General features: G+C 38.3%; 1 protein-coding gene and 1 long non-coding RNA gene across 2 annotated transcripts in view; both read left to right on the top strand.

Annotated features, from left to right (window-relative positions):
• The window catches only part of LOC134653614 (uncharacterized), a 356,188-nt gene that overhangs the window by 203,950 nt on the left and 124,612 nt on the right, over positions 1-27,626 (top strand). The window lies entirely within an intron of this gene.
• Positions 1-27,626, top strand: part of LOC134653528 (ammonium transporter Rh type B-B-like) — a 67,766-nt gene that overhangs the window by 17,700 nt on the left and 22,440 nt on the right. The window contains exons 3-4 of the mRNA XM_063508903.1: positions 25,999-26,190; positions 26,810-26,952. Coding sequence (XP_063364973.1) covers positions 25,999-26,190; positions 26,810-26,952 — 335 coding nt within the window. The remainder of the gene's footprint in view (positions 1-25,998; positions 26,191-26,809; positions 26,953-27,626) is intronic.

Raw genomic sequence — 27,626 nt, 5'->3', positions numbered from 1 at the left:
AACAAATTGTTTCCTACACGTTCATTTTGAGACATTAAAAACAGTTAATTCCAACCAAATCTGCATATTAATACAAAAACATAATTATTACTTCAGATCAGAATGACATTGCAATATCATCGATTGTTCCCTCCAACGCATACCTGCGTCCCTTAAGTGTAAGGCCTGAGTGGACGCTCGAGTTGGGCGTGCAGCGGGGCGGGGCGTGCGGCGTGCATGTTAAACAAATGCAAGCGTATGGTAGCGGCCTTAGTGCACACTGCTCAATTTACTTGTGAGCCCGACGCCCCGCTGCACGCCCCGCCGAACGCTCCTTAGAAATTGGCATCAGCGGTGTCGTAGACGTCGTAGTGCCGCTCACTATCAACAAATATTTGGAACATTTTTTTTTCAACGGTGGCGTATCTGCAATAATATTTATAATAATCTGTGGCACGGTTCCTGAGGCAATATTCCTGAGTATGGCACATCATTACCTAGGTCCGTACTAAAGTGATATTTTATTTTGAATTGAAAATATAAAAATAACGATACCTACTTATTTAGATACTTGGAAATGACCAGTGTTTTAGCTGTAGTAATAATGTGAATGATTATATAAGGGTGATGTGATATACAAAATATTAATAGGTAGAGGTAATACGTTTCATCAATTGTTTCTGTTGTTTTACCTAGCGACACCGTAAAACCTAGTGACACGCTAATTTTTGAGGTTAGGTTGGATCATAGAGAAATATAGTAAGACAAGAGTGCTCACTCCATACATCAGTTCAGACTATTAATTTCAGTGTCTACATCTAGCATCGAGTAGCGGAACTATCAGTACTGCTACTTGACAATAGATGTAGCACCGACCGGAAAGTCTTATCTCAACAGCATAAGACTTTCCGGTCGGTGCTACATCTATTGTCAAGTAGCAGTACTGATAGTTCCGCTACTCGATGCTAGATGCTAATAGTCTTTTTGGTACTAAAACTGATGTATGGAGTGAGCACTCTATGTATTTTTTTCTCTATGGTTGGATGGCAGAATGGAGTCTAGGCTCCTTTAGCGAAATAGCCCAGTTTCTTTTTTCGAAATTGTTAAAAAACGATTAGCCACAAAAAAAATTAAAAACGTTACCTATTCTATTTATTTATTTTAGTTCTGTCCAATTTATTAAATATATAGTTGCAAAAAATAACTGCGCTCTAAATTTTTCAAATAATTTCCTGGTGCTTAATTTCTTGCGTGGTGAGAAATAATTTATTTAAAATGCCGTCAACATCCTTATTTAGCCCGGGTTTAACGATACAATGAGAGAAAGCAGTCAATTGTTTACAAAAGTCGGCATTTTGTTGACGTTCTCAACAACTAACAGTCAACACGGATCGGGTGAACCGACAACAACAGGTGGTTACCGAGAAACACAACAACACAAGTTAAGTAGGTATTTAAAATGAAAACTTTTTATTTTAGGAGCTTGTGAAAATCATTCTAGGGTCTAGGGTCATTATCTGAGACTATATTTTCTATGGTTGCGTCTTATGAAAAGAGTCGTCTATTAGTTATTCTGTGGTCGTGGCAGTTAACTCTTTTCATACATTTTATATGGGTCGCGGCAGTTAGGCCGGAGACATATTTTTTTAGAAATACCGTCTGATGTTAAAATTTCATCCTTCAAGGATCGGAACTCTGCTGTACAATGCATTATAGTCCGTAGCATCATCGGTTTGTTTGGTGTTCATCACCAGTTGGAAGTGGGAATGGGCTGGTCATATGGCACGAAAGACCGACTTGTGGAGTAAACGAATACTTGAGTGGCGACCATGGGGGGAAGAACGTCCTCAAAGAAGACCCAATATTATGCGTTTGGACGATGACATCAAAAGGACTGCGGGGATGAGGTGGCTCCAGGTTGCACAGAACCGTGACGAATGGCGTAAAATGAAGGAGGCCTACACCCGAAGGGTAGGAAAGGGCTAAAGAGAGAGAAAGAGAGAGAGAGAGAGAGAGAGCATCATCGACAAATAATAGGTGAGGGTGGGGAGGGTCGATCCCTAGGGGACACTTGGTAAACTTCATTTTTTATTAAACCAAACGAAATACATTTTTTTACGCTAGTAACACTCATTCATTCGTTCCTAACTTCACGTTCTGTCATGGCGCTGTATCGAAGAAGTCAGTGGTTTAAAAATGGCGGACGGTAAAAGATTTTCTGCGTATTATATTACATTTTCGGTAAGCTTTACGTGGATTTATTTTATAGCATGGGATGGAAATGATGTTAGTGAGTGTGCTTATTTTATTTGTTGTTTATTGAAGTGATGATTAACTTGGATTACATTGAAATACGCGAACACAAGTTTCGAGTACGGCACGTTTTATAATCTTGCTATGTTTGGGGAGACTTAGTCTTTTTCTCCAGGGGAGATATGATTCCGGGATCATGTCACCCCCACATGGATCAAGTACACCTTGTAATCAATCTACTTACAAAATGATTCATAAGCTATCATAAATATTTTCTTTTCTTTTGGAAATCATGCCGCGAAAGTGCGACCAGAGAAACACTGATTAAAATTTTCAAGGTTGACTCATTATTGTTTATTAATTGTATAATTTAGTTTTCAATTATACCTCCGACGTTTCGAAAACGGAATTGTCCCCGTGGTCTCGGAAAAGACTGACTAAAGTTGACATCGACATTTTACGAACTATCCGCACTTGGTCTTATTTATCAACTTAAACGTTTTACACACTAGGGATGTTCCGGGATCGACAAACAACACTCATAACTATATTTGGTTTTTCAACCGAACGATATTTGTTTTAACGGATGAGATGCAATTTCAATGGCCCTCCGAACTTTTATACTATAGAACCGACGACGGTCCGTAGAAAGGATTTTAGGATTATGCAGCTCAAGCACCGTCCTCAAAACGTGCGTGGTAAATTTATAAACTTTTAGTAAATAATAACGACCAGAGAAGGGTAAAAAACCAGTAGAAAATAAAAATATGCTGTATCTGAAGCTAAAAATACATTAAAAAGAACTTTAAAAGCTTTAGCTTGCTTGTTACAAGAATTTTTTTTGTTTATAACTTTAATTTCTGATTTTTTTTTACTTTTGTTGGTACAAAAATTGATTCCAAATTTTATGTTGTTGTATGGAAAATACAATTACATTGTATTTTAAAATCATAAGATTATGGATTATTATGTGTTTCATACCTTAATATATTAATTTCCTGTAGGTAAAGTTAATAAATTAATGTAGATACAACCCTCGAAGTATGGCATTTCCGCTTAAAATCTTTTTACCAAGTGTCCCCAAATATGGAAGACTTGATCCCATCGGACTAACACATCTGATAACCAGAAATACAACCTCAAAGTATGGAAGATACAATATATATATGTTTGCTGTGTGTTTTCCAAATTCTAGATGCATTACTAATAGCGATCCGAGTTATATAGTAAATGAGAATCTGGTATGGGGAGACATGGTAAAAATCTGTTTACCATGTGTCCCAAGAACCAGGGACACTTGATCCCCCTAGGATCAAGGCTCCCAATTAGGGGTAAACAAGTCTCCCTAATATAGGGGACACATGGTAAAAGTCTACAGTATGGGTTTTCATTAAATAATGGTCTAATTTATTGCACAAATCTGTTCTAATTCAAACTATTGATGAACAGATAAATTCTGAATCGTATGGTCTATAAAGTTTTTCAAAACAGCCAATAGTTAAGAAAATTTTTGCTAAAAATAAAAGGGGTGATCAACCCTCCCCAGTTTCCCCTACTTACCTACACTCAGTACTCAGTAGGCCCTTTATTTTTCAAACACGGAAATTGTGTTCACATAATATCACAGTTTAGTTACTAAAATAAGTAATAGTGAACCTTTCAGATAACCATTGTCCGACTCGCACTTATCGTTGTACTAGTTTCTGCCCGCGACTTTGCGTGGAATAACGATTTTCGTGATAATAACTATCCTATTTCCTTTCCCAGGACTCAAACTATCTCCATGCCAAATTTCATCTAAATCGGTTCAGCGGTTTAAGCGTGAAGAGTCGTCAACAGACAAACAGAGTTACTTTCGCATTTATAATATTAGTACATTATTGTGTACGATGTAAAATCATCTCCCAAATATTTCTTTATATTTTCGCGGCCTACATTATTTTGTATTCCCTTACAAAATACAGTTGTTTGTGAAAGGCACGGCGAACAAACAAAACAATTAAGTTAATCACTCTAATGACTGACATTCAAGAAATCAATCCACTTGCCTTGATTTCGCCTGCTTTCTGTGTGGCATAGTTCCTTATACAATTATCTGTTTTGCCAATGCTAGAGTAAATAATATATTCCTTGAGAGGTACGCCTACCGATTCGTGAAAATAATTATTTATCTATGTTCACCATAATTATTTTGTGGTACCTAATTACGGGCCCGGCACTTCATGAATAATGTCATTACTTTGTAGAAATTTCATTTTTAGTGATAGTGTAGGGATTGGCATGAAGGAATGGCGGTAAGTAATGTAGTTATTTAAATATCTTGCTTCAGTATTTGAGTTATGTAAAGTAATGATACTAGAAATGGCATTACTATTGACAGTGAATTGATCCTCTCACGAATCAGAAATGACAGAAATAATGACGGAAGATAATGAAGTTATTAGAAAAGTTTGATATTTTTGAAGTAATGACAAAATAATGACGTTATACTGATATAAGCGCAAATCATAAAATTAATCTATTTAGAGCCATATATATCTATCTACACGTTCGATGGAAAATAATCTTATTTTTATTTTATTTTTATACAAGAAAATGTTTTACCTACTACTAAAATAATTGTAAATTCTTTCTCGTTAAATAAAATATTAAAAGCTTCAAGGACCTAAGCAATAATCATATTAATATAAGTTAGTAGTTTTATTGCCTCATATTACGAATACTGCGAATATTACGCTCGTTGAAGATTCTTCGAAAATCGCAGACATTTTAATCTCGATTCTAAGGACTTAATGACATGAGATCAGGGAATATTAGCAGTATAAAGTTGGTGTAATGAGATGTGAAGCTGTTTACTTAAATCTTGAAATGTTTTTTAATGAACCAGGTGCGTCCCGTTTTGTTAAAATGACATTACACATGACACGTTTTTAAAACATTTTCATGAAGCAAACCCTTTAGCATGAAGCCCGTAGTGTCAAAATCATCAGATGGAGACAGGAGGTGGCCATAGGAACTCTGTGATGAAACAACGCAACCTAATTGTGTTAGGAGTTTTTAGAATTGTCTCGATGAGTATTAGTTGACTGTCTAAAGAAAAGTACAGTCAGCGATAAAAGCTTGTACCAAAAATGAAATTTTTGCCAAAAACTTATTAAACCTGCAAATCTTATATTTTTCCCCTGCAAATCCAAGAGCAATAAACTAAAGATACCGCTCAACACTGGTTGCATATAAATGCAAAGTGCATATTCAAACTGCAAGTGCACCTAATTGGAATGCATCAAGAATCGCGTCGCGTCGAATTCACGTCAGACGTTATAATGGTCTCATAACAAACTGTGCATCTGATTGACGCTGGCCTGATTATATTTTATATGCACAGACCAATAATAAAATTATGACGACTGAAAAAACCTTTAAGATATAGCGTTTCTTTTTGTTTTTTTTTTTATTTGAGTATAAAGCATATGCTTAATGACTATGAAAAACAATTCCACAAAATTGTGGGATTGTTTTTCATAGTCATGACATTTTTATGTCAGATGTTGCCATGACGAGACCATATGGCTCGCACTGTCAAAAAATATCAGATTTCATGTAGAGTAACTCTACAAGCCCTAACTTAACAAACTCTACAGCTTAGTCAAAGTTTGTGTCTTGGTCGTATTGCTACCGTCACATGGACGTAAGGTGAAAAATGTATTCATTGTTCATTATATTACTTTTCTGCTATACAATAGTAACAAATCGGCCAAGCCACATATTTTGACTATGGTGTTTCTGCTGCGAGCCATGATCAGAAACTCTGGCAAACATTAGACATGTACCTACTTCACCGCAGCCGCGTACATCTTACCCTAGCAATACTAATTTTAGCAAAAATACAAATATTGAGATAGGGACTGTGCGCGTTGGAGGGTCTGAATCGGAAACGTATGTGCACATGTACATTGCCAAAGCAAATGCTATCATCTACCGTTCTCATCGGTATGTTTCCTTGTGCATAGTAGGTTCTGCCATCTTGTGGGCTACATCGGAAGCATAAACGATACATTTACGCCTCGCGCCAAAAATCTGACAGCTCCTATGTTGCCCCCTATAGTTCCTGCACGGGGCCTATAATCTATTGGTGTGTTTTGGCGAGAACTTCAAATATTGTTGACGATTTATCCAATAATAATGCAGCCGGCTGTACGTTCATCAGCATTCATAGTCATTTCTATATTCCTTGGTTATTATCCAGGCTTCTGAGATGAAAGCAGACTAATTGGAATGCAGCAGCGGCTGGAACCGGAGCGCGTTTCACGCATCGCGGGATCTGGGTTATGAGAGATGTATACACCGTTCCGAACGGCTTAAACAATGCTTTTAGAATGCTAAGGGCCTACTGTGAACACCGAAGTTCGCGAATTGCGAGCATCTTTCTCTTTTACTCCAATGAAGGCGTAATTTGAGTGAGAGTGCCCGCAATTGGCGAACTTCGGTGCTCGCGGTAGACCCTCTGATGGGAGTGCCTAGCAGGTGCTCTGCATTGGGCATGTTTGTGGCAGCTCGCATGGATAATTTTCAGACTACCTATATTGTGAAAAAATATAGTCTTCATTACTATATCCTGTGAGACGTAGTCCGTGCGTCATTCTAAAAGAAAGTGTTTGTTTCGATCCTAAATCATTTGACAGAACAAATTAAAAGTATTTTGCGAGGCTGAGTGGTCCTTCTACGCTGCAGAACCAGTCTAAAATGTGTGATCGAGATTCTTAACAAAGGGGCGATATCGGAGCGCACTAACACGGTTTTCTGGGCGTTGGACTAGCCCATAGTCAGGTTCCAATTAGAATTATACACCAATGACCGAACCTTTTGTTTAGCAGGTAGTAGCACGTTCGGTTTTACTTACAATATACAAAGTGTTAGCTTTAAGGGCCAGCTTGAAAACTAACGACTATACTATATTGTAGTAGCGTAAGTATATGTAATGCACTAATAATGACTCCATTTCTGCCGCAAATGCCAGCGACGACTATTTTGCGACAGTGCAGTCGGCAGCAATGTTACGCCGCATTGCTATATTATGCTGGTATAGTCGGTACCTTTATTTATTTGCACAAGATACAAAAACAATTTACACATGGCGGACTTAATGCCTAAAGGCATTCTCTATCGGTCAACCATAGGGAGAGACTTTTATAACAGAGATGTAATAAAAATGGTGCAAGAAGAAAAGTAAGAAGTAAGTTTATTGTTCACGTCTCTCGGCATGCGCCGTGTGGTATGGGTGAATTTATGAAAACTACATTGCCTGGATGTTGAAAAGGGTACGGTGTAACAAGAGTCCTGCGTTAATGGTCTGGTGATGGCGACTCAAAATTACCACCATCATGAAACTATGTTTAACGGTCTTCAACGAAAAGGCCGCTGGCGGATGGAGTTGGAAAACAACCCGAGTCCTTTAATATAAGTCTTAATTCATTCGTCGTTTAGAATACTTACTACGGTCTTTGTGAATCAAACAATCTCAAGTCCTATAAGAATTTAAATTTAAATTTCATATACCTATGTGTAATTAAGTATCGCTACCTATTGAAATTGGGTAAGTAAATACCTACTTGGTTTATCTAAACTGTAAATTGTTTTTTTAAGATAACGCAGCATCTTTATACATGACTCAAAAGAACAAAAAGATAAGATTTTTATACATAGACAAACGTCGTGTCTAGCCGTAAATTTGAGGACGCTACCAAATAATCTGGTCTCAAATGACTAATGTAGGTACAGTCACTTGCAATAATATATTACACAACGGAGGCCGCAAAAATATCTGACATTATCTTATTTCTAGAGCCATAGGAGCGTGTCATATATTTTTGCGGCCTTCGAAGTGTAAAATATTATTGCAGGTGACTGTACAATTTGTACACACATTTTTTTTCTGAAAATGTAAAGAGAAATATAAAAGTAACGGAAAAAAACATAAATCCTTTTTTCATTAACACTTAATCTTACCAAATAGTATTTATAGAAGTTACTACAGTGTTTCCGGCTATTTTATTTTCAAAAGCTTTTACCATTCTGTAAGAGTATTAACCTAAGCTGGATATTATTTTTTTCTCACCTCAAATATAAAACAAAATACTGACCAAAAAACAACCGGCATATTCAGTTTGCAAACTGCAGTGTTTAAATCTATCAACAACTTTGAAAGCCCGCGATCCGTTCCGAGCTTCGTGAAAGCTTTCGATCACGTTCGGCTAGCAAATTCATTATCACAAAAAGCTCTCGCATGTCGGACGAGCTTCGAAAGCTTTTAATTCTTGGAGTTGTTTTGCATTTTGATCGTATTGTTTATGCAAATAGGTTAAATTATATTGTTTTCTTAAACGTGACATTGAAGTGAGTTTTGGATGCAGCAGCTTTACTGTTGCAGCGTTACTGCTGAATTTTTGAAACGGATTAAGTTTATATTTATACCTATCACTAATGGAACTCGAATACTATAATACCGAAGACTGAATATACTAATATGGGCCCGATTCGGATTTTGAAATAGATATCTATAAGATATCTTTTAGACATCACCAAGATACGATAACGATAATTTGAGGATCTAACCTGTCAAATTTGACATTTCCGCGATTCTGGAGATACTCTTGAACGATTTCCACAAGATAGATTAGATTAGATTAATTTATTTCTTATTGAAAATGTACATTAAATTTTACATGTCAAAATAAAATGCATTCACAAAAAGATCGTTACAACACAATATCAATAATAATAATTAATAGAATAATAATCTAAAAAATAAAACAGTAATATAATATAAAACGACCACTTTCTATAAAATAGAAATGAGTAAACAGTAAAGTAAAAATCAGTCAAATTAATTAAGAATATAAAAAATAAAAATGTCCAAAATAATTATAAAATATTTAAGATACGACTAGCCTAGGTAATGTCAAAAACTCAAAATTAATATGTTACAATAATAGGAGAAAAAGCAACTATGTATATGTCAATCTACTAATTAATAAAAAATAAAAATACTTATTAAAAAAATTAGACAGTCAAGATTTTATTCCTTATATTGGGTAGAGGGTTTTATTCAATAAAAGTTCCTTTAATCGGCGCCCAAATACATCATCCGATGATTCATTTTTGAGAGTGACTTAGAGATCCAATTCACATCTAATAGATATCTAACTCTATCTAACGTAAAAGTGACATTGGTTGCCCGAATTGAGCTGCAAAAGAGAACTAGTTGAAATCTAAACTATAACGTATCTAGAATGGATCTAGTACGTGTCGTCTCTTGTGAATATATTGAAGTTCGAATACGGCAGTTTTTCCATGTTAAGTTATAATCGTTCGGTAAATTAATTTTGTTTTACATTGGCGCCGAGTGTCTATAAAATATTGATGAATTCTAAACTTATGAATCGTCCTGTACTTCTTACTGTATTACTTTAAACAACTGAATAGCGTATAAACATTAACAGTTACTATTTATAACTACCTTAACCCATATATGCCCATTGGATCGTTTTCGAACCACTGAATAAAACTCACTCCTACCACATACAATTATTAAGGAGTGAATAAATTCAACTCTAAAATGTCAAATTCTGTTTTTACCACTTTTCCATTGAAACAATTAACCATTGAAAAAAACGCACTCGTGACGGAAATATGTAGTATGCCAAAAAATCACAAATAATTCGTAGTACCTATAACCATCTCCAAGGATATTAATACGGTTTGTTTTGCGGTTTTTGTAAAAAAGAAATTTCCTGCTCCATACATTTTTGTCGAAAAAAAAACATAACTCGACACTATGCCATATCATCCCAAATTCAAAAGTTACCCAATGCTGGGCAAAAAGTATTTCAATTTTAAAAAATTGATAATTAAATAACAACTTTGGTTTCTATGTCAATGAGAGCCGAATTTTAGCCCACATTGGCGGGCCGTAAGCCGTAACAACATAAGGTTTGCATCGTCTAGTGTGCGAGTAATCCGTACGAGTAGACGGAATTAATACCGGACGGTTATCTGAAATATCTGATCCGCGGTTGAACCACCTTATTTTGGGATTTCCTTTGGTTGTACGTCTTCCTTCTACTTTTGGCCGATTATTTAGCTAAGAATATATTTGATTGCTTTATATCTTAATGTGTCATTAATGTAATTATCCCTATTTTAAAATTCCATAATTATGAAATGTTGTACCTAACCGTGACTTCAACTCGGGTGCCAATACCTAAAAAAGCCTATTTGTAAAATTCCGTATACGATCACGAAGGAATAAATAATCTTGTTATACTCGTACCTATCATTACGAGTAGGTATTTCGGTTCCCGTCCGTTCGTAATACAATCTCGATGGATCCAGACCTATTCTGCCTTATCCCATTGTACCGAATTCTGCATACATATGTAGATTCCATGACAATTCGATACATTTTTATCCGGCTAGGGACTTTGCCGATGCCGACATCAAAGGTTTTAAATTGAAATATTAGAATGTGAAAAAATGTCAGTCAAAATATTTTTAATTCTGTAGGCATTATCTTTTACAGGTTTTATTGGACTGAACTTTGATTTACAAGTTGATGTTAATATGATAATTTAAAAGTTACTTTTTTATGATTTTATATTATATCAAAAATCTTTCAAATTGCATATTACTTACTATTTAAATTCTACAGAAAATGCAAGATTAACATTTTGTAATTTGTAAAAATATGAGTATTGAGGTTTGGTGGAATAAAAGATTTTTTTTATCAAAAATAATAAATAACCAGACTTTTTACATGAATATTGAAAACTCAATTTCATAGGTTAATTAATTTCAATTATTATATTTTTTATTATTTAAGATATCTCATATTATTATGGTCTATTTTATTTAATAGACAATTCCAAAAAAAATACGCTCATAAATACCTACGCAATCCTAAACAAAGTTAAGCTAACCTAAACAAGGTAGAGAAGGGATAATTCCGAATATAGCCAATTCACTACCTATCTTGACTCGAGTTATTAGAATTTACCCCGTTCATATTATACACATTCAAACTATAGACATTACTGAAACTAAGCATCTGCACTTTACCTTTCAGGTAATGATATTGTATGACCAAAGATAGGTTATACTCATACTTATGGAGCACAAAAAATACTTCCATATTTATTTCTGTGCCTACGAAGAAATCTGTTATTTTTGATTAATTTGCTCATTCCATCCATGTTTGACACACTCGTTGTTAAACATAAGATCGTCTCTTTCGCTTTCGGTGTGCGGGAGCTCGTTAGCACGTGCACATTTCTCGCTTGTCCAGCCGCGACTAAAGGCAACTTGTCCAATTTGTCACAAGTTAAGCGCTTCAATTTTGGAACGCCTATAACGTATCTTGAGTTATAAATCATTGCTTTCAGGCATCAATATAAATCCCCACATAATGTTACGAGTAGGTACATTGTACAATTTGTACACAATACACGACGATCGCTGCCAAAACTCACTCAATGCCTTTGAACACTTCGAGTCACCTGCCTTTTATTCGCATTGCCTTGACGAGTTCGGGCGATTATGCTTATTTTCTTGGTAATCTTATACCTTTAAACGAGCAATTTAAATATTTCGGGGATCTCGGAAATGGCTCTAACGATTTCGATGAAATTTGATATACCTATATGGGGGTTTTCGGGGGCGAAAAATCGAGCTAGCTAGATCTTATCTCTGGGAAAACGCGCATTTTTGAGTCTTTATATGTTTTTCCAGATGTTTTTACCTATGTGAGCAAATTGCATAATTCCATTTATTACACGACTGCCCAAAAAAAGGAGTGTATTGTTTTCAGCGTTCATGTTTGTGGGTATGTAAGTTTCTTTGTTCCACCCTAGCAGCTAAATGCCTGAACCGATTTAGATGTATGATGTATCATTAGAATCCTTACGTCATCCCGAGTGACATAGGCTATATGACGTCATTATAAAAACAATATGGCGGACTAAATACGCCATATTGCGAAACATTTATAAAAAAATATCTTGCAAACCCATCGAGTAGGGCATCAAAATGAAGCGCTTTGAAAGACGATCAATAATATATATACAATATGAGGGTTTAAGTCTAATTTCGAGAAAGTAAGAATTCACAAAATATGTTAAGAAAAGCTAATCTTATAAAACCAAATATTATCCTATTGTTGGGATATTCAAAGGAAGTGGCTTGACCGCTGGTCATAAAAAAAATTATACATAGGTAGGTATTATATTAATCATATTTTACTTGTTTTGAAACCAAGCCAATATGTTCTAAATTGCGCTAAAGGAATAGAAAAGTGTAAAAGTTCTTTGTAGAGAGTCTGAGATTGTAGAGTCCGTCTTCAGATATAACTCTGCACCCACTTTGACGGAACAAGGTGTAAAAGTGTCAGACCGAAGGCCGAGCTCTACGTAGGGATGACGGCCCGGAGCGTACGGCAGATGGGCTCTTCCTGCAACTTCCCCGAGTATTCAAATTGCAAAGGTCGAAAGCCGAGCTCCGCGTAGGGTTGAAGGCCCGGAGCATAAGACAGGCTCGGTGCGCGCTTCCAAATTTCCCAAGAATATTAATTACGAAGGCCGAGCTCCGCGTAGGGGGCAAAAACTGGGAGCTTGAGATAGATGGGCTCTTCCTGCAACTTACCAGAGTATTTTAATTACGAAGGCCGAAGGCCGAATTCCGCATATGGCCGACGGTCCGAAGCGTAAGGCAGGTGCGTGCTTCCTGTAACTTCCCAAAGTATCTTAATTGCGAAGGCCGAAGGCCGAGCTTCGCGTAGGGCCGAAGGCCCGGAGCGTAAGAAAGGTCCACGGTTTTTGCAGCTTCCCCAATAACTCAATTGCGAAAGCCGAAGGCCAAGCTTCGCGTAGGGCCGAAGGCCCAGAGCGTAAGCAAGGTGCACACTCTCTGTAGCTTCCCCAAGATTCCCAATCGCGAAGGCCGAAGGCCCAGCTTCGCGTAGGGCCGAAGGCCCGGAGCGTAAGAAAGGTGCATGGTTTTTGCAGCTTCCCCAAGTTCCTCAATTGCGAAGGCCGAAGGCCGAGCTTCGCGTAGGGTCAAAGGCCCGGAGCGTAAGAAAGGTGCACGCTCTCTGTAGCTTCCCCAAGTTTCTCAATCGCGAAGGCCGAAGGCCGAGCTTCGCGTAAGGCCGAAGGCCCGGAGCGTAAGAAAGGTGCATGCTTTCTGCAGCTTCCCCAAGTATCTTAATTGCGAAGGCCGAAGGCCGAGCTTCGCGTAGGGCCGAAAGCCCGGAGCGTAAGAAAGGTGCACGCTCTCTGTAGCTTCCCCAAGTGTCCCAATCGAGAAGGCCGAAGGCCGAGCTTCGCGTAGGGCCGAGGGCCCGGAGCGTAAGAAAGGTGCATGGTTTTTGCAGCTTCCCCAAGTTCCTTAATTGCGAAGGCTGAAGGCCGAGCTTCGCGTAGGGTCAAAGGCCCGGAGAGTAAGAAAGGTTCACGGTTTTTGCAGCTTTCCCAAGTATCTTAATTGCGAAGGCCGAAGGCCGAGCTTCGCGTAGGGCCGAAGACCCGGAGCGTAAGAAAGGTGCACGTTTTATGTAACTTCCCCAAGTTTCTCAATAGCGAAGGCCGAAGGCCGAGCTTCGCGTAGAGCCGAAGGCCCGGAGCGTAAGAAAGGTGCATGCTTTCTGCAGCTTCCCCAAGTATCTTAATTGCGACGGCCGAAGGCCGAGCTTCGCGTAGGGCCGAAGACCCGGAGCGTAAGAAAGGTGCACCCTTTATGTAACTTCCCCAAGTTTCTCAATCGCGAAGGCCGAAGGCCGAGCTTCGCGTAGGGCCGAAGGCCCGGAGCGTAAGAAAGGTGCATACTTTCTGCAGCTTCCCCAAGTATCTTAATTGCGAAGGCCGAAGGCCGAGCTTCGCGTAGGGCCGAAGGCCCGGAGCGTAAGAAAGGTGCACGCATTCTGCAGCTTCCCCAAGTATCTTAATTGCGAAGGCCGAAAGCCAACTAATAGGAAATAATTATGTAGTTACAGAGATATTAAGCCATAGCACTTTTAAATACGTCTGGTTTTTGGGTCCGACCTATTTAGGTTTTTAAGCACGTTTTATGCTAACATATCAAAGATCAACATGATGAAAGCTCCTTCAAGCAACTAAATTTCCTTAAATCATAAAAAATGTGGTTGGTTTGTATGGTCACTAAAATGTATAAAATAAAATAAATTAATTAAAAATTAAAAAACACAACTGCAGTTTAAAATCGAACTGAAAAGCTAAAAATAATTTTTAGTTATGTTAGGTACTCAACTTAATGAATGTAAAATACAATATAAGTGTTCAGTCCGGGTCATAAACAGCAAACGGAAAAGTTTAGGCTCATTTAGGATCGTGACTGTACCTGCATATTTTATTTCTATTGCAGTCGGGGACCTTGATATATTGAAATTTTCCCATTCACAGGTCCCCGACTGCAATCGAAATAAAATATACAGGTACAGTCACGATCCTAAATGAGCCTAAACTTTTCCGTTTGCTGTTTATGACCCGGACTGAACACTTATATTGTATTTTACATTCATTAAGTTGAGTACCTAACATAACTAAAAATTATTTTTAGCTTTTCAGTTCGATTTTAAACTGCAGTTGTGTTTTTTAATTTTTAATTAATTTATTTTATTAATATTTCGTTCCTTTTACCTCTCTAAATTGCGAGAGCTAGAAATATAATTATTATGAAAGCGAAAGAAAATAAAAGGGCGACCGAGATTCAAAATCACGACATTCTGAAACGACACGGTTCAGTTGTTATCACGGTGCATGCCACTGATATTATAGTATGAACATTAAAAAAAAAACAACTTATGCATCATCTGACGGTCTAGCATGAGTTGCGTTCTCGCGCGCGACTCCATACTCCATAGTCCATACATCTTGCGCGACTTCAAATATCAAATATCAAATATCAACATTTATTCAGCAAATAGGCCACAAGGGCACTTTTACACGTCAATATGGAATTTACATACAGCAAAAAAAAAAACACATCAATAATTATAAAATACAACTAAGCCGTAAATATCAAATCAAACTAACATAGAGATGTATAAAGCCTCTAAATGTCGAATTACAGAAAACGCAATAACAATAGTATTGAAAAAAAAAAACACAAAGATACAAAAACTATAATCTAAAATTATTTAGAGATGTAAATGTCTCTAAGTGTCATCATAACTAAAAGATTAAAATATATAGTAGTTAATCAAATTATCCTTAGAGATGTATAGGGTCTCCAAGAGTCAAAATCCTGTATACCTAATTAAAACATTCATTAAATTAAAGAAAATGATAGTAAAAATAAAATAGCATACGAGAACCGAATGAGGTGTGTCCATGTAATTATACTCAAAAATAAAGTTACTAAATATAATAGCTCGTGTTAGCTTAAATAGACCAGTCTCCACAAACAGCACCCGTTCACGAGTATGACGCGTATCTCAGCCATCGCCTCTCTCAACCTTCATTCGGGAAAGTGGCGACCCGATCAACAACGCCACCGTAAGCAAAGACTTTTAAGCGAGCATGACATATTCAAGCTGCCGGGCCATATTAATATTTAAATTGTAATAACGTATAGCTGTGAGACACAACATTTTGTTCTTGTATGTTACATGAAAAACGGTATATCTTCACATAATTACTAAGCAAAATGCCCTATATTGACTAAGAGATGTATAGGTCTCTCAAGTGTCAGAATCATTAAAAATATAAATATGTACAAACAAATTAAAAATAAAATTAAAACTTAGAGATGTATAAGGTCTCCAAGTGTCAAAAACTAAAATTAAATTAAGCAATATAAACAATATACCTAATTAATCGAGAACATGATGGGCTCATGTGTCAATTCTACTGGAGACTAGCATGATTAATTCACAATGAAAAGAAAAAAAAAGAAAAGAAAAACAATACATATTAACTCTTATTATACTATCGAAATCAAGCTGCCGGCTTAAAGGCATCTCTATCATCTATAAAATCATTTACAGTGTAGTACGCCTTACTCAACAAGGAGCGCTTAATGTGTGACTTAAATTTGTTAAGTGGTAAATTCGCTATATCAGTGGGAACTTTGTTATAAAAACGTGTACAGTTCCCGACGAAAGACGTACTAACCTTACGGAGGCGGTGGGCGGGCACAGAAAGTTTATGTTTGTTTCTAGTGTTATAGTTATGGATATCACTGTTAAGCTTAAATTCGTGGACGTTTTTCCGAACATACATAATATTCTCAAGTATGTATTGAGATGCAAGGGTAAGAATGTTCACTTCTTTGAATTTCTCTCTCAGGGATGCTCGAGCGCCCAGTCCATAGATAGAACGTACAGCTCGTTTTTGCAGCACAAATATTGTCTGAATGTCTGCCGCTTTTCCCCACAACAGGATTCCATACGACATAACACTGTGGAAGTAGCTAAAGTATACCAGCCTGGCCGTCTCTACGTTTGTCAGCTGTCTGATTCGCCTCACTGCATAGGCAGCAGAACTAAGTTTGCCGGCTAGAGTGGCTATATGTGCATGCCACTGCAGTTTTGCGTCTAAAGTGACTCCAAGGAAAACCGTTCGATCTTCGAATTCCAGCGTATTACCTTTTATTTTAATATTGCTGTTGTTTACCTGCTTGACGTTCGGCAGCGTAAATTTGATGCACTTGGTTTTCTTGGCATTCAAAAGTAAGTTATTTGCCGTAAACCAGTCTACTATGGTGGAAAGTGCATCGTTAATGTTATCGAAGCTGTTTTCCTTCCTGTCTACTTTAAATATAAGAGACGTGTCATCTGCAAATAACACTATATCATGTCTATCTTGCACTAGTTTTGGTAGATCATTAATGTATACCAAAAACAGAAAGGGACCAAGAATGGAACCTTGAGGCACTCCAAGAGCTACTGGGGACCCCGCCGATTGAGCTCCATTGATAACTACTCGCTGAGTTCTATCCGAAAGGTACGAAGAAACAAGATCAAGGGCAGTAGCTTTTATCCCATAGCGGCATAATTTTCTTCTTAAATTCTCGTGATCAACGCAATCAAATGCCTTTGATAGATCACAGAAAATTCCAACAGCATCTTGAGCTTTTTCCCAAGCGTCAAAGATGTGTTTTAGAAGTACCGCACCGGCGTCAGTAGTTGACCGACCTCGGGTAAAACCAAATTGATTATTGTCAAGCAATTTATTTCTGTTAAAATGAGACAAAAGTTGATTAAGAATAAGTTTCTCGAAAACTTTGCTTAACGCCGGTAGTATAGAAATTGGTCTAAAGTTGGTGGGGTCCGTTCTCGTTCCAGATTTAAACAGTGGGATAATTTTGCTGTGTTTCATAATATCTGGAAAAATTCCAGTATCAATGCATCTGTTGAAAATCCCGGCTAAATATGGTGCGATCGATTCTACAATAGAATGTAATACTTTTACTGATAATCCCCAGAGATCTTCCGTTTTCTTTAAGTTTAATGATCTGAAAGTTTTAAGAACTATATTCGGAGTGACATAAGAAAATGTGAGCATTTCTGTACATTCCGCTACGGTTGTCTTCAGAATTTCTTCAGCGACCTCTGGCGATGAATTAAGTGACTTTGTTGTTTCTACCGGTATATTCGAGAAAAACTGCTCGAAATGATCTGCCACTTCACGGTCGGAACTTACTAAAGTGTCAGCGATTCGTAGGTTGTAATGCGGATCCTTCATTTTACGTTTTCCAGTTTCGTTGTTGATTACTTGCCATACAGTTTTAACTTTATCGCTGGAATTTAGAATCTTTTTGGACAAATAATCAGCTTTAGCGGCGACACACATCATCTTAAAAGATTTTGAAAAATTCTTTACGTACTCTAGAAATTCCGGCCTTTTATCTGTTGTTCTCAAATCATATAAATCATAGAGTTGGCGTCTCTTCTCGTGAATATCCGGCGTAGCCCAGTCGCTAAATTTAGTCTTGATCTTGCCCTGCAACTTCTTTGGAATGAAACAGGCATCAAATTCCTTTTTAATACAGTTAAACAACTCTGAGCTCAAACAGTCAGGGTTATCCTGGGTACATGAAAGATAACATAATCTTCTCTTGATATTTCGATTGAATAACTCCAAACGCCTTTCGGAAATCGGTCTGCACATAGTGTCTTGTGGAATTTCCTCAATTTTCCCGCTGAACGAGGCTTTTACTCCACAGTGGTCAGAACTTAGGGTATTTATAACAGATTTACAAATCGCATCCTGGTTACTGAAGATGTTATCTATACATGTAGCACTGGTTGCCGTGATTCTAGTAGGTTCACAAAATAAATTGACTAAATTGAAGGACTTAAAAGTATTTAGTAACCTTCCACATAATGGCGATTTTTCTAGCAAATTAATGTTAAAATCACCACATACAATTATAATTTTCTGACTTCTAAAAACAGCACTAAGCACTTCATCTATGACCGATTCGAATAAGTTATAGTCTGCCGATGGGGGTCTGTACACGCATATGATTATAAATTGTTCCAACTCAACGCAGGAAAGTTCTATATGGCGTTCCACAGACATGTCAACAATGTCTCTACGCTCCTTACTTTTTAAATTATGTTTAACCATTATCAATGACCCGCCGCGGTTGCAAGATTTCCTAAAAAAAGAACTTACTATACTATGATTATTGAAGTTAAACATAAATTCATGACCTTTAAGCCAGTGCTCAGTTACACAGAGAATGTCAACATTCGTGGACTGTAAAAACAGATCAATTTCGAGTTCCTTACAGGTAAATCCTTGGATATTTTGGTGAACCAAGTTCAATAAATTGGTTTTACTAATCATACTAGCATCGCAGCGATCAATAGGAACGGAGCCGGCCGGTGCACACGTTGTCGGAGCGATTAGTTTAAATTCATATCACCAGGCGGCTCCATCTCAAAACCTACACTACCAAGGCGTACAATATTATTAGGCGACTTAAGGCTACTAGACGCCGGGCTAGCCACGACGGGGTCTTCAATATTATATGCTAACAGATTAGCACACCGTACTAGACATCTTCTCGGGAGGTAGGTTCTTTTATGGGGCATAACAAAATCGTCTACAAATTTATTCGTATCAAAATACGAAATCGTACTACTGTACAAGGAAAGGTTGTACAACAAAGAATTGTAACGAAACACCCTCCTATTGACCTCGCTCGACATTCTATATGGGAGCGCACAAATAATTATTTTTGCAACCCCGCCCCGGTCAATCGCCGAGAGCGTAGCGGATAATTTTAAGATATCTCGCTTAGTACAGTCGACACTATTCCCTAAGAAGACTACGAGCGTCGAGTCGCGGTCAAACTCGCCCGCGGCAATACAATCGACCAGACGACCGACGGAGGCCCCCGGGTGACAGTTGTTGATGACGCCCCGCGACAAGCGCTCCGCCAGCAGCGCGCCCAGGCCGGCGCCCCCCTCGTCCGAGTACAGGGCGGTGCGCGCGGGGGCGGTGCGCGCGGGGGCGGGCGCGGGGCGCGGCGGCGGGGCTGCCGGCGCGGCGAGGCGAGGCGGCGACGGTGCCGGCGAGGGGAGGCGAGGCGGCGATGGTACAGGCTCGACGAAGGGCGGCGACGGTGCAGGCTCGACGAAGGGCGGCGACGTCGGAGCGGGCTCGACAAAGGTCAGCAGCGACAGAGCCAGCTTGACAAGGCTCGGCGGCGACGGAGCCGGCTCGACGAAGCCCGGCAGCGAGGGAGTCGGCTCGCCGAGGCCCGGCCGCGATGGAGCTAGCTCGACGAGGCTCGACGGCGATGGTGGGGGCCGAGGCGCCGGGTCCGCGAGGCTGGGGGCGGGCTCGGGGTCGCGGCGCGGCTCGGGCGCGAGGGAGGCGCGCGACGCGAACAGGGCGCGCAGCGCGGGCGAGCCCGGCGCGGCCAGGACGGCGCGCAGCGCGGGCGACTCCGGCGCGGCGGGGCGTGGCGGGGGCCGCGGCGAGTCCATGCGCAGAGGGTAGCCGCTGCCCGGTTCTAGAACATTATTCATAAAGGCTATGTATTCCTGTAATGCTTTACTTGATAGCTCGTCTCTATTATTGAGATCTTTTAACTTCGATTCTAATTTTCTTAATTCATCGGAGCGGTAATTCAATTCTTCTACTGTCTGGTCTAGTTGATATTGACAGCGTAGAAGTTCATCACATAAGGCGACACTATTACATTTAGATTGCAGTGCCTTGAATACTGACTTGTGGCGTTTTAGTAAAAGTTTTGATCTCTTTATGAATCTACTTAGTTTTAAATAATTTTTAATTTTCTTGGATCCGTTCAGTGTAATTTTATTATAATCACTCCTGCCCTCTATCGGCACAGAACTTGTCGAACCTACAGTTCCTAACATTGATGTGCTGTCATTAACTAAATCTACTTCAAAACTATTAAGTTCAGCAAAAATACTTAAATTGTTGTCGGGAGGTCCGGACTGGCCTGCGCAATACTTGCATGTATTTTTTGCTTCCGACTCCTCCAGCTGCTGTTCCAGGTCCTGAATGCGTTGCAATGCCTGCTCGTGTATCTCCTGGCATTGCTGGAATCGGTCAACGGCAACCTGAAGTTCATCCCGCTGCCCTTGCATGTCTTCAAATTCGACATCCTGATTTGCAAGCTGAGTTTTGAGAGTAGTATTTGTTCGAACAACACTCTCAAATTGCTGTTCACTCTCTTCCTGTTCTTGAAGGAGTTTTTTATTCAACTCATTGGCTTCTTTGAGGTCTTTCTGTAGTTGTTGCACTTTGGCCACCAGGACATCTCTGCGTGTAGTCATTTTAGTAGTTTTTGCTGTAAACATATTCATAATGTAAGATATCTGAGCCAGAGAAATGAATGAATTGCAATGCTTTTAACAGAATATAGTGACTAGAATAATGTAAACATGAATCCACTGACGTGATTTTCTATGTAAGATTTCATACAATAAACTTTATTATTCACTGTCGTACAAGTTAACTGATCACCACAGGGTAAGATTTAATTGTTTTTAAGGTGACTTAATAAGGAATTATGATATTTTGATATGTTAAAATCCTGTCATATTACACACAAAGTGCTCCTCAAAACATGTAACAGGTAGCACAAAAGGAAGTATGGCAACTAGTAATTCTGGATAAATAAACTACAACTGGGCTTATAAATTATGAAAACAATACTCATCTGTAAATATCCTCGTAGAAATACAGGCAAATGCGGTGCAAGTTTAAATTTTAAACGTTACATTCGTTGACAGTTGCCTTGTTTTTTGTCGTCAATATTTTGCTTCTTATGTTACATGAAAACTTATAATAACACTTGTCCACTTTAATTACAATATGATGCTTCCATTTATCACAATATTTTCTTATTTTCTACATTATACTAATTTATTTTCCGTATTTAAATACGAAGAGCAAATTTGACGTTTAGTCCCAGCCAGTGTTCAAGTATGAAGTCGCGCGCGAGAACGCAACTCATGCTAGCCCGCCTGAGAACTTTCACTTCTATATTGGGTCGCAAAACACTCGTTAAGCGTTAACAATACCACCTGGAACGAGGTCGCAGACATGATTACCGCAGAATTCATACAGCAAGTGTAATTGCGCCATAAAGGGCGATGTCAAAGGCATTTCCATTCGAATCGGCCCCCGGGGTTCTATTTCGGGACAGGAAACAATGAATTGGAATTCATTTGGAAATTATTATTTTTGTTGCGAGATGTGGGACTCGTTTAGGTACTTACATATATTTTAAAATACCTACTTATTACAAAGGATAATATTTGCGTAGGGATAAATATTTATCTTGAATGCTTTGTAACCACTACAGGCCCACTCGCACCATTCAGTAACACGGGGTCCACTGGTTAACCCCGGGATAGTGGGGTTAAATGGTTAACCCCGGCTTAGTGGGCTGGTGCAAGTGGCGCTAAAGCATAAGTCATTCTACTACCTAAGCCTAATTTACGCGACTTTAAAAATCGATTCGCTTATTTCGGCACGATGATTTAAAAGTCTTATGTTATTGAGCATTAGACTTTCCGGTTGGTGCTACATCTATTGTCAAGTAGCAGTACTGATAATTCCGCTACTCGTTGCTAGATGTCGACTATGAAAATAATAGTCTTTTTGGTACTAAAACTGATGTATGGAGTTAGCACTCTATGCTTACTATATTTCTCTATGATAGTAATGTGTACCGTGACCGTGGGCTTAAGGGGGCTAGAGACCGTCTGTATAATGGGGAATGCTCAGAAGATTTTTTTGATTTGGTGCCATCGTCTCGTTTTTATCACCGCACCTCCCGCCAAAGGAGCAAAGTTCATCCCCACTTCTTAGATACATGGCACACCAAGAATAAGCGGGCATCTCGCTCGTTTCTTCCCAGAACGTGCAGAATGTGGAATGACTTGCCTCCTGAGGTATTTCCTTTGCGCTACGACATGGGATTCTTCAAGAAGCGGGTATTTAGGGTTCTCAAGGGTCGGCAACTCTTAAGTGGCTCCTGTGATGTTGCTTATGTCCATGGGCGACGATGACCGCTTCCCATCAGGCGGCTCGTCTGCTCGTTTGCTGACTATTACATTTAAGCTCCATGACCCCATCAATTCCTAATGTTCGTAATATACATAATATACACAAACTTCCCACTAATTGTCTATACATATTGACTATTTGAATACGTGAACGGTGAGCACATATTATTAATAAGTGAATATCGTGCATTCACTCTCCATTTTGATGTGAATATTCTATTCGAAACCACTCGTATCCATAGACCAATGTGGTTATAAATACAGTATGAAACCTGTGATACGTGCAAAGCAAGTTAGTGAGTGTTTCTGATTTTTAATGGTTTGACCAGGAAAACTACAGTTTTGACCAAACAGTTTTCCTATATTAGTTATACATGGTGGCTCCAAAAATATGATGTAGAATATTTTTACTACGGTAGGTAGGTAAAAAATTGTTGATAATTTTAACAAACGTTTGCGTCTGTGAATCAAAGCCAAAAGAGAATATTTTGAAGTTAATACATTTTGTTTTAGTTAAATGATTGTAGTTTTAATTTTCAATGAATTTTCGTTAAATACGTGAATGTATTCTTACTTCTCTAAAAATTTTGTTGGCGTATTTTGGACCACCCAGCCCTGTATTACGTCATTTTTGTGGCAATAAAAATTCTCGATCAGTAGGCAATAAAATGAGAATCATTGTTTAAAATGTTTATGCTATAGATGTAATTTATTAAGTATTTACAAACATAAAAATATAAAAACAGAAATCTACAAAATTAAAATTAACTAAAAATATCTACCTATATACACATATTTAAAAATAAAAAATGGGAGCTAGCTTGGCGCCGGATGGAAGGGTGCCCAGAAGGCTGGTGGCGTTGCCGCGCTGAATGGCGATGCCGATTCGTTGGGCAAGGAAGTAACCAGCCCTCTGGTCACCCGTAGCATCAGTGAGACGCTTCGCTAGCTCCTTAAATAAATAAATAAATGTAATGAAGCGATTGCTTCCAAATACCCTATTTGGCCTTTTCAACTTGATTATTAGACTAGACATAAATAATGTTATATAGCATTTTCAAAGTTTGATAAATGAGTCGGCAACACATCACACGTCTATATAAATGTTGTGTCCGAACCTCTCTTTGTCTTTGAACTATTGACCTGATTTATTAAAGCGAAAACTGTTATGAGTGTTATGACAGCTCCCATTTTCGCTTGTATCGGAATTGAAAATATATGTAACGAAAATAAGTGAGAATTTGTCACATATTTATTCTATTTAATGTGTGCTGGTTATTTTAGCGGAAAAGGATCTCTCATGAAATAGAAGCTTCCTTTCTGTATTCCCATAACATGTTTCTATTTGCGTAGGTATTTATATCAAAAGCATTTTCTGAATACTATCATAATAAGAAGTAAAGATAAGATAAATATTCACGCAACAGACGAGACACACAAAACGTAGTAAATTCCATGATACGCCTAAGTCAAAACATAATTCTATCACTCTCATTTTAAACTCTCGCGTTTTGTACACATATTTAATTATAACGCTATAGAAATGTATATCGCGGTAGACCCGTTTGTGTAATGAAATATAATTCTATCAGGTATATCGCGAATTTATTAATTAGTATGTTTATTTCCGACGTTTCAATTTCGACGCAGGTTACACTGGTCGTGGTTGCGGATAACAGCTGATGTCCCAGCAGTTTTATGCCTATAAATATGTCGATTATATTCCTTCGCAATTTTGGGGCTAAAATCATTAACCTCCCAGACTACTATAGATACTAATGGTAAAGTTAATAATGAGTCTGCAAATCTTACGTCATATTACAAATTTAGATTATTCGAGTAATTTCGACTATTCCCACATTTTGAGATTATAAATTATTATTGGGGTGTTGTGGTCCTTTGAGTGCCACGTCGACCAAGCAGTGATCTATTGTGACGGCCCTTTAAAGTTCATTACTAATTTTTGCTACTACCTATATAACCAGTGGCTTTGTTAGCTGTAGAAGGAACCTCATTGATTGTTCCGCCATTAAAAAAAAAACTGAATCAACACAAAAACTATATGTATTTATAGATGGTCAAACCAATTAGTCAGTAAATAGGAACAAAAAAAACTATACTCCTCGTTTTCTCTTGGATGCTAGTACTAGTGTAAGACAAAGATAGTATGACTCTCTCGGCTATATTTGAAATAAGACAGTCCTTTGACACACTATATTATCGAACCTGCTCACCAAATTTCACGTGAGTCGGTTAAAAAATGCGACCTGTAGAGGAGGACTTCCGGACACACGAAACGTTATTTTCCCAAGCCAAAACGGAAACATTATCTTAGGCAAATTAATTAAAATTAAAATAAACGACTGCGATCTAAAAGCGAACTCAAAAGATAAAACATATTTTTCTTACATACCCAACCCATCCACATACAAACATGAACCCTGAAAACAACTCACTCCGTTTTTGGGCAGTCGTGTAAAAAGGGCTACATCGGGGCTATTCATAAATTACGTCATTTCAAATTAGGGGGGGAGGGGGTCTGGACATCGGATGGTAGCAAGACGTAGGAGGAAACGGGGTCATTCGAAGCATGATTTTTGGATGATTTTAGGGGAGGAGGGGTCAAAAATAGATGACGTAATTTATGGACAGCCCCATCCGTATAATAGGGATGATGACACATGTTGAATTTTATAACAAAATCTAGTAAAATAGATCGCAAGCGAGCAATTTATCACAATAATGTGGATATTAAAATTAAATATTGAAAAATTACAAATATACAGGACCTGAAAGTTTCAAAATGTAAGTTTTTGTTTTTAACTTCCAAAAACGATAAAAGGGTACCATTCGATTCCTTACATTTCATCCAAAAAAATATTGTACAGCAACTATATACATAAACGCAATATTTCACCGACAAAAACGCAATTTTCTTGTTTTGTCCATACTACAAGATGGGCTCCCAGAGACCTTGACGTCACATTCCCTTGCCGTTTTGTATAGGGCGTTTCGCGAGTGAAGTGCGACTGTCGGCCTTTGACTACAATTTCTGACTTTTATGTTACTTTAATGCAATGGGTCCCATATATACATTTGATCCTAAAAACAAACCCGATCGATTGATACCATAAATGAAAATTAGTCATGTAGCCTATTATGACATTATGTAATTTGAATTCTTTTGTCCCCATCAGGTTTCGAAGACACCCACGTGATGATCTACATCGGCTTCGGGTTCCTGATGACGTTCCTGAAGAAGTACTGCTACAGTGCGCTCGGCTTCAACTGGCTCCTCGCCGCTTTGGTGGCACAGTGGTCCCTTCTTACCCAGGGGTGGTTCAATATGAAGGACATGGTTATACCCCTTAGCAAGGAGACTATAATCGGTACGTACGAGTATGTACAGGATGCTTCCTGTAACAGGAGCAATAAATTAAACTAAAGGCTGTACTCCTTAAACTGACCAACATTTGTTCAGCAACTTTTACATGAAGCACCTTGTATAATATATAGTGTTATTTTTATTTGAAAAAGGATGTATTTAGTACTTTTTAAATGCAAATTATAGTTACCTCAACCTACCAACGAAGCGGCAGCTGACGTTCACGCGACTTCATGATCTATCCACCATCCACAAAATATAAGTTTGAATTGGCCTCCATAAATGGTACAGAACAAGAATCCCAACCCCTATATATTATATGTTATAACTGTGGAGATTAATACTAAAACTTAATCTTCGTATGACCTACATTCTCTTTAATTAGAAGAATATATCAAGGAAAACCAGTTTTAGCACTGAAATCCTATTTTAGAGGAATAAATTCCACAAGAGACAGTGAATAGGTAGGAAGGTATTCCATTTGCTCCATAGAAATAAGAATAAAATCCTTTAGAATTATAGTTCATTTATTATTATCGTACCTATCGTACCAAATATACTTATCTGCCCAGCATTATTAAATCGGGGTTATTATACATTTTTCCGTCATTACGTGTGTTCAGAGGCTGACATAATGGCGGCAACCATTCTCATTACCTTTGGAGCACTCCTGGGCGTCGCCAGCGGTGGCCAGCTCCTCTTCATCGCCATCGTGGAGACCGCCATCGCTAGCGCCAACATTTACCTCATCACCAGCGTTTTTCAGGTAATTTCATTGCCATTTTATATTAAAATGGATCTAATTAGGATTTAAATATTTCGGTGCACTAACGGGGGCACGCGTTGGCGGACCGACGCACTGCGAGTGGCAGCGGCAGGGGAGGCCAGAAATACCCTCGTTTTTGGCGTTATAGTCAAAAAATGGGTTGCACACAATACTCACTAACGCAGTACTCAAAACAGTTTTCCAGCTAGGAAGCACTGACCAACCGCACATTACCTACAGTTAGATAGGTAGATAAAAACTTTATTCATTTTCACGACATGCAAGGTAAATAGATAAAAATAAGACATGCAGCTTAGAATTAAACTTAAATTATTTGCATGACAGAAGTGATCCCATAAGGGTTCCGTGAACAAAGTTTTGTACGGAACACTTACTATTAGTTTAAAATTCTTGAAATAAAAGAAAATTCGGATGACGACTAATTACAATACGTGATTCAGCGGAAAGTATGTATACTTTCCGCTGAATCACGGATTTTTGTATTAAAACAGTTTTTTTCTAACTTCTACACCTATGTCCAAATTTGACTTTTAATAAAACCGAACCTATTCGCTTCATTTTATTAAAACCGAGCTAAAATCCGCCAGTACCAAAATGTTAGCTCGCTAATGGCCGCCCGTCGGCAACACTACAGAATCCGCGTTATTAACTAA

This window comes from Cydia amplana, chromosome 13 (assembly GCF_948474715.1).
Source record: "Cydia amplana chromosome 13, ilCydAmpl1.1, whole genome shotgun sequence".
NCBI lineage: Eukaryota > Metazoa > Arthropoda > Insecta > Lepidoptera > Tortricidae > Cydia > Cydia amplana.
The sequence above is the reverse complement of the archived record's forward strand: the minus strand, read 5'-3'. Positions and strand labels throughout refer to the sequence as shown.